Source organism: Orycteropus afer, unplaced genomic scaffold, assembly GCF_000298275.1.
Source record: "Orycteropus afer afer isolate SDZICR_OR568_19922 unplaced genomic scaffold, OryAfe1.0 scaffold00077, whole genome shotgun sequence".
NCBI classification, from domain to species: Eukaryota; Metazoa; Chordata; class Mammalia; order Tubulidentata; family Orycteropodidae; genus Orycteropus; species Orycteropus afer.
The window spans coordinates 3,634,172-3,642,941 of record NW_006921664.1 but is presented as its reverse complement, the minus strand read 5'-3'; the positions used below and the strand labels follow the sequence as shown (position 1 = coordinate 3,642,941).

General features: G+C 39.9%; 1 protein-coding gene across 1 annotated transcript in view; it reads right to left on the bottom strand.

Moving 5' to 3' along the window:
• LANCL2 (LanC like 2) overlaps positions 1 to 8,770 on the bottom strand; it is a 131,025-nt gene that overhangs the window by 37,497 nt on the left and 84,758 nt on the right. The window contains exons 3-5 of the mRNA XM_007941246.2: positions 6,607 to 6,814; positions 4,333 to 4,480; positions 3,027 to 3,173 (exon numbers count right to left, since the gene is read on the bottom strand). Of these exons, the coding sequence (XP_007939437.1) occupies positions 3,027 to 3,173; positions 4,333 to 4,480; positions 6,607 to 6,814 (503 nt within the window). The remainder of the gene's footprint in view (positions 1 to 3,026; positions 3,174 to 4,332; positions 4,481 to 6,606; positions 6,815 to 8,770) is intronic.

Below are 8,770 nucleotides of genomic sequence, written 5' to 3'. Positions count from 1 at the left end.
TGCTGTTAGATAGACAGAGATAGATATTGATTTGGGTGAAGAGAAAGGCAACGTACCAAATGTGAGTGACCAATATGACAGCACTGAGGATGAGAAAGACATAGAGAGGTACATGGGAAGTACAGACAATAAATATGAACCCTTTTGCATATACAGTACTCAGTTCTCAGTGAAGGCAAACATGGGTATATGGATGGATAGATACGTGGACAGGCTAAACGATCAGGTATGTCTATGAAATAGGGAGTGTATCCAAGATCATATATGGTCCTATAAGTTTATGTGAATGATCAGAATCCCCAGGTGTATAGTAGAGCTGACAAGGGGCAAGGTTGTGGTCACTGCTTGGTCACAGCCAGCTACCCTGAGCGACCAAGTAGTTGATCCTGTGGGCTTGGGGCCATAGGCACAGGGGACATCAAACTCAACTGGCATAACAGAATATACAAATCATTGTTCCACCTCCTTCTTTGGTGAGTAGCGACTGGGATCTTAAAAACTAGCAAGCTGCCATCTAGATGCAATGATGGGTTTCTCCTCGTCAAGAGCAAAGAAGAAAGAAGAAAACCAAAATTAATGGAAACAATCAGTCCGTGCAACTGGTACACCACCCGATCTGCAACCTATAGTACCATGAGACCAGAAGAACTAGATGGTGCCCGGTTACCAATGTCATCCACTTGGAAGGGATGTAGGAGATCCTGGATAGAGAGGGAGAACAATGTGGAACAAAACTCAAAATCAATTGGAGGGAAAAAAAAAGATGGTTGGGACCAGGTTTGCTGGTCCAAGAGAGCCTGGTGGAACCACTGAGACTATGGCCCCTAGCTGCCCTTCAGGTATGGAGTTGAACCCACACCTGTGGTTTCCAGCCAAACAAAGTACAGGCATGTGAGTTAAACATTTACCTCAAGTAGACACACACCCAGGAAAGAACAATCATGGGAAAAGGAAGGGCTGCTTATGCACAGGGAGAGAGCTCAGGGGGTAGGAGAGTATGGAAGGATGGACACTGGGAAGTGGTAACTATGGGGAGGAAGTGGGAGGGGAGCTGTTGCATTGTGGTAAACTGTGGTCAATGACATGAGACAAAGTATATGTGAACTACTGTATAGAAAGTGAATTTGCTCTGTAAATCTTCACCCAAATCACAATTAAAAAAAAAAAAGAAATATAGGCAGTCCTTGGATTATGGATGAGTTCCAATCCTAAATCTGTCTTTAAGTCAAATTTTCATGTAAATCATAATAGGTAGGTACAGTTTAGTTCATATCTAATGTCAGTTGGTCAAATGTTTGTTTTAGTATATAGTGTACCTTTCTATGCATAAGAAACATTAAAGAAACACTTGAAGATACACTAAAATATCTTTACCATAATCTTGTTGTTAGGTGCCATTGAATCAGCTCTGGCTGTATGTACAACAGAATAAAACACTACCCAGTCCTAACACCATCCTCACAATATTTGCTATGCTTTAGCCCATCATGTCAGCCACTGTGTCATTCCATCTCATTGAGGGTCTTCCCCTTTTTTGCTGACCCTCCACTTTACCAACAATGATATCTCCAGGGACCAGTCCCTTCTGACAATATGGTCAAAAGAGGTTAAGACAAAGTCTGGCCATTCTCACTTCCTAAGAGCCTTCCAGCAGTACTTCTTCCAAGACAGATTTGTTCATTCTTCTGGCAGTCCATTGTATTATCAATATGCTTCACCAACACCAAAATTCAAATGCATTAATTCTTCTGCACTCTTCCTTATTCATTGTCCACCTTTCACATGCACATGAGGAGATTGAAAATACTATGGCTTGGGTGAGACACACCTTAGTCTTCAAATGGACATCTTTTCTCTTTTCACACTTTAAAGAAGTCTTTTGCAGCAGACTGGCCCAGTGCAAGATATCATCTGATTTCCTGACTGCTGCTTCCATGAATGTTGATTATAGATCTAAGTAAAACGAAACCCCTGACAACTTCAATCTTTTCTCCAGTTAACAAAACAATATAGTAATAATTTCTTGATGTGTGCCACAAAGCAGCACTTGTTTGTTATTTTGAACCATTGTATGTACCTCAAATTTTTAATATAATAGGCTTTACAGGGCTTGGTTCATAACTACAGGTTGTGTGTTCATAAAATGGAGACTCTCTATATACGGGCTCTTTAGGCAAAGGGATCTGAATTCTAATCCATGTTCCTTTGATTTACAAGCTTTGTGACTTTGAGCAAGTTAATTAACTACTCTGTTATGGGTGTAGTAGAATAAAGAAAGGCTTATATAGAAGAAAAAAAAAGTAGATTTTGTACATATTGTTGTTATTGCCATTGAGTTGAAACCGACTCATAGCGACCCCTCCTTGGGTTTCTGAGGCAGTATTACTACAGAAGGAGATTGCCCCATTTTCCTTCTGAAGAGTAGCTGGTGGGTTTGAACTGCCAGTCTTCTGGTTAGCAGTCAAGTGCCTTCGGCACTACGCTACCAGGGAAGTAACCATAGGCAGAAAGGCTGACCTGCAGGTTGAAGTAGTATTAGGGTAAGATGCTGACTGTCTAACAGAGGAGTAAGCATTACATTCAGTAGATGTCAGGAACAATTAGTGCACATGCTCATAACCACAACAATAAACTAGTTAAAAATTTAGAACACAATGGGTAACAAGTTGGGGTTATATGCATATGAAAAAAGCTTGGCATCAGTCTGGATCTTGGAGGCCCTTTCTGCTCCCTGACATTTTTTTCTACTATTAAGAGTTCCCACTTCAATTAAGAAGAGAAGACAGACAGAAGAAAGTATGGGCAACCAACAACAAATCTGGTACAGAACTGCACTCAAATACGCTCTCAGAAGTTCACTGCTTGCAGTTCAGGAAGCAGAGTTCCAATATCCATGATTCAGAAAGAAGCCTCATTTAATTTAAGCCTACGTGGTTGGTACAGAGAATTTCATTTGCCATTTCATATATGATCTAATGCATTACAAGCTGGTCACTTTATTAGAATTTCAGAATATTTTTACTTACCTGCATTAACATGTAATAGATTCCAGCCATGCCATGGGCTGCTCCAACATACTGCTTCCTGTGCCACTGATATAATAGGGGACAGCGCTCAGCTTTTCTCTCTTCCTTTGACAAAGTCTTACCCGACTCAATTATAGTACTGACTACCTACAGAGATAAAAGAGACAGCATAAGCCTAAGAAACTTTAGAACTGCTGTAGTCTAATACTAACATTAAAAACTGCTGTAATGTAACACTAAAAACAGGTTTTTCTCTCTATATATTGATAATCTAAAAATCTTTAGGCCACTAGTAGCTACCTTCCTTATCTTTATTTTGTAATAAACGCAGGCAGAGAGAAATCACAAGGCAATCTCAGTGAAGAAAAAGATGTTAAGAATACTTACTGAAAAATCAAAAGTTTTTATAAAGAGTTTATTAAAAGCTAGAAAAACTTGCTCTAAAATGACTCCTTAGCATTGTATTATGTTAGAAATGGTTCTAGATTATTTAGTTATTTTGTAATTGCAATTATTTCCCCCAAAAGACTGGTAAGTACATCTCTCAGGAAAGGGTTGGAGGATTTGGATTTATTCATGAAGGAAGCCGAAATGAGACCTCTTATGGAGTGAAAAATTTTAGGCAGAACAGAAGAGGACCTTGTTTGGAATGACTATGTGGCAGAGACTAATTGCTTCCTTATGTCCATTTGCCCTGCATCCTTTTGGTAATAGCACCTTCAGGTTTTAGTTGGGCATCTGGCCTCCTAGCTAGCTAGAGTCAGCCAGACACGACCTTTTGACACATGTTGGCAATGGGATGTGAGCAGAAGTGATGTGGATGTACTCCAGGCTGTATCCTTAATCAGGAAGCTGCTTATCCTCCACTTCCTCTTTCCCTTTCCCATGGGCTACTGGTACCAAAGTAGCACTGGTCATACAGATAAGGACATGTCCCTCAAGTATGACAGACCAAGACAAAAAACCCCAGTCTGTGGTCGTGGTCTCTGGCTGTATTTGCCTGAACTGCCTACCAGTTCAGACAGTTCAACAAGGAGAAATAAACATTCTCCCTTTCTGCAAGTACTGCTGCTTGGTTCCAGTAAAAACAACTAAACCAATACAGGCTGAAGAAAAGTATAGAATTTAAAAGTATTTCCTAGAAGGAAAAACAAGAGCCATTTAAAAAAATATTCATGAGATGCTTTAAAAAAATTCATCTACCTAGAAGCAGAGTCTAGTCACAAATATAACTGTATGGTAACTGATAGGGTCTAAAGACGGAGATGAGAGAATATGTCAACAGCTGTCAGTAATGCTACAGTACCTCTTTAATGGCTGACTCGCACACGGTGCCTGGGCCAATCTCTGTGTTCAGATACAGTAAAGCATACAGATAACCTGCTCGTCCGTAAAGCAGCTCGTCAGGAAGGTCTGAATCTCCACACACAATGCTTCTCTGGAGCTGCAAAAGTCTAACCAACAAGAGAACTCTGTTTTCTTAAAGAATGCCTAAAATACCACTTCTGGAAACAGGAAGTAATCTAGCATTCTAGGAGTTAACTGCTATTGAGCTTTAAGAACTATTATTATTATTATTAAATTTTTAATGTGATTTGGGCAAAAGTTTACAGAGTAAATTCCAAACAGCAGTTCATACACAGTTTGTTCATGACATCAAATGCAATTCCCCACAATTTAACAGCTCTCTTCCTGCTTCTTCCCTGTACTAACCTCTTCCCTATATCCTTCTTTCCTATGCATTCCTGCCTGCGCTATCTCCCTGTGCAAATATTGCCCTTCTGTTCTCCCATGATTGATCTTTCTAAGGAATGAATCTACCTGATGTAAATGTTCACCTTACGTGCTTGTCTACGTTTGGCTGGAAGCCACAGGAGTGACTTCAATTCCAGATCTGAAGAGTAACTAGAGACCATAGTCTCAGGCGTCTTACTAGGCTCTATTAGACCAGTAAACTTGGTCTTTTTTCTTTTTTTTTAATGCTTCAATCACATAGCCATGCTGCGGTCTCCATATCTATGATGACTTGCCACATTTATTTATTTATTATTATTTTATTTTTGCAGTGCCCCATTCCCTTCCTTTCCACTCCTAATAACCCACAATGGGGTCTTTTTTATGATTTTGAGTTTTGGTCCACATTGTTGTCCTACTCTACCCAGGATCTCTTGCACTATTGATCCCTTTCAAAGTGGCTGGAAGTGGTAGCTGAGCACCATCTAGTTTTACTGGCCTCATGATCATATAGGCTGAGGTTCACATGGTCCACTAGTCCCTTGGACTAATTATGTCCATGTGTCTTTGATTTTCTTCATTTTTCCTTTGCTCTGGATGAGGAGATCAATTGTTGCATCTACATGGCCACTCAAGCTTTTAAAACCCCAGCCACTACTCACCAAAGTAGGATGCAGAACAATGGTTTCGTGTAGTTTATTAAGCCAGTTGAGCGTGATGTCCCCTGCAACCATGGTCCTGAACCCACAGGTCCAACTACTGACTCCCTTGGGGTGGTTGGCTATAGCTAAGAACTCATCGTAACTTTGCCCCTTGTTAGCTCTATTACATACACAGACATTCTTACAGCACATACAAATACATATGTAGAAATACTGTAAGAACTAATGTTTAAAAAAAAATTTAAAAAAAAAAGACAAGAAAATCTTCACTAATTCTTTTAAGATGTCAAAATTAAGATCAAACATCTTTTTACCATGTAAGAGAAGATACTCCCTTTTGAAATTTAGAATGAGAAAAAAGTAATCTATAATCTAACAATGCTACTACTAAAAATGTAGCCAATGTTTGGGCATTAACTTGAGTGGTTCTGTCTCTCAACAAATAATAACCAACTAGCATGGGCCAAAGGAGCTCTGGTGGCGTAGTACCTAAGGCATCTGACTGCTAACCAGAAGGCTGGCAGTTCAAACCCACCAGCCAGTCCACAGAAGGAAGACCGAGCAATCTATTTCCGTAAAGATTTATCTCCTTGGAAACCCAAAAGGGGGTTGCTGTGAGTCGGAACTGACTCGCTGGCAGTGAGGTTTTTTTTTTTTTTTTTGGTTTAGCATGGGCCAGATACTCTACCAGATCCTGGAAGTGAGCCCTGAGTTCTGCTTATTAGGAAAGACTATAAATCAACTGGGAGTCTGGTGGCATAGTGCCTAAGGCACTACTGCAACAAAAGTTTGTATTTGTTTAATTGTTCCATAATTAACACATCTAATCAGTTACTTAAAAGCTGAATCTAAGATTAATTCAGTTTTATAGTAGATTTAAGGCATGTAAGCTAATATCCATGCACCAAAGGCAAGCAAGCAAAAATTACTTAGTAAAAATGATTAAAGTAAGTCAAAGAGATATGTTTATCCCTGCAAAACACTAAGCAAACACATGCTCAATAGAAAAGGAGCATCTGAGATTCCACCATTATGCTCAGAATAATATATAAACCTCTTTATTTCTTATGGAGATCCACTTTTAATAGAGGATGCATTAAAAATAATTCATTTTTGAATATCTTTCTATAGCAAATACCTCAATTTAGAATTTGGAGTAAATATTTTCAATTTTCAAAACTCACTTTGCAATGCATTCCTGGGACTCGCAATCACTTTTGAGTTTATGGTATACCACAGCTCCTACAGCAAGGGGCCCAGCATCTCCACAGAGGAAGGTGACCCTGCGGCCATTCAGATTCCGAAGTGTCCTCTTCACATAATCCAGGGACCGGAGCAGATAGGTCTGATCGCACGTAACCCGGTACAACTGCAGGTACAATAGGGCTATGCCTGGAATAGTTCCCCCACCCCAAAACAAAAGCATTATTATTTTTTCTTTTTACCTTCAGGATGTTATCTGATAATTGCATGAAAAATCTTCTCCATGAACCATATAATTGCAAAGGAACATCAAAAACATTACATATATATTTCTTAAAAATGAAAAAAAATAAGAAGAGAACTTAGTATGGAAAAACTTGAAACACATTTAAATATATTATCTTGCTAATTGTCCTGATGCAATAAATCAATACCCCTTAGTTGAAGGAGCTCTAGTGTCATAGTAGTTAAAGAATTTGGATTTGGCTGTTAACCAAAACGTCAGCGGTTCGAACCCACCAGCCTCTCCGTAGGAAAAAGGTGAGGCAATCTGTGTCAGTAAAGATTTACAGCCTTGGAAACCCTATGGGGCAGTTCTACCCTGCCCTATATGGTCGCTATGAGTTGGAATCAACTAGATGGCAATGGGTTTTAGTCTAGGGAAAACATACCACTTTCTACTCATTCTCCATAATACATGTCTGTTAGTTTGTTATACTGTGGTGTCTTGTGTGTTTCTATGATGCTAGAAGCTATGTCACTGGTATTTCAAATACAAGCAGGGTCACCCATGGTAGACTGGTTTCAGCAGAGCTTTCAGACTAAGACAGGTTAGGGAGAAAGGCCTGGAGAACTACTTCCAAAAATTAGCCACTGAAAGCCTTATGGAACACAATAGAACACTGTTCAACTCATTTGCTTTAGATAGGATCAGGAGAGATCAACTGCTGGAGGAGGACGTCATGATTGGCAAAATCAGAACCCTAAAAAAGACAAGAGAAACCCTTGGTGAGATGGACTGGGACAATACCCAAAACAGTGAACTCAAGCATACTTGTGAGGATGGTGCAGAACAGGGCAACATTTCATACTGTTGTACATAAGGTGTATATGAGTTGGAATCAACTCAATGACAGCTATTTAGCTATTCATTCCCACCTAATTTTCATGAACCTTGTTGTTGTTAAGTGCCATCAAGTCATTTTTGACTCACAGCAACCCTACGAACAGCAGAACAAAACACCGCCTGGTCCTGAGCCAGCTCCATAATTCTTGCTACACTTGACCCCATCGCTGCCGCCACCGTGTCAATCCACCTTGTTGATGGCCTTCCCCTCTTTTGTCGAACCTCCACCTTACCAAGCATGACATCCTTCTCCAGGGAATGGTTCCTTCTGACAACATGACCAAAGTATGTGAGACGAAGTCTGGCCATTCTCGCCTCCAAGGAGCATTCTGGCTGCACTTCCTCCAGAATAGACCCGTTAGTTCTTTTAGCAGTCCATGGTACTTTCAGCACTCTTCGCCAGCACCACAGCTCAAAAGCATCTATTCTTCGGTCTTCCTTATTCATTGTCCAGCTCTCACGTGCATATGAGGCCACTGAAAATACCATAGCTTGTGTCAGGTACACCTTAGTCCTCAAGGAGACATCTTTGCTCTTCAGCACTTGAAAGACATCCTGTGCAGCCGATTTCCCAGTGCTATACTTCGTCTGATATCCTGACTGCTGCTTCCATTGCTGTTGATCATAGAATTAAGTAATATGAAATCCTTAACAACTTCCATTTTTTCTCCATCCACCATGAAGCTGTTTACTGGACTAGTTATAAGGATTTTTGTTTTCTCTATATGGAAGTATAATCCATACTGCAGTCTCTAGTCTTTAAACTTCATCAGTAAGTGCTTCAAGTCATCCTCACTTTCAGAAAGCAAAGTTGTGTCATCTGTGTATCACAGGTTGTTAATGAGTTTTCCTCCAATCCTGATGCTATTCTTTTTCATATAATCCAGCGTCTTGGATTATTTGCTCAGCATAAAAGTTGAGTAAGTATGGTAAAAGGATACAACCTTGGTGCACTCCCTTCTTGATTTTAAACCATGCATGTTATGCGGTGTTTTGCAGATTTTACATTATTCTTTAGC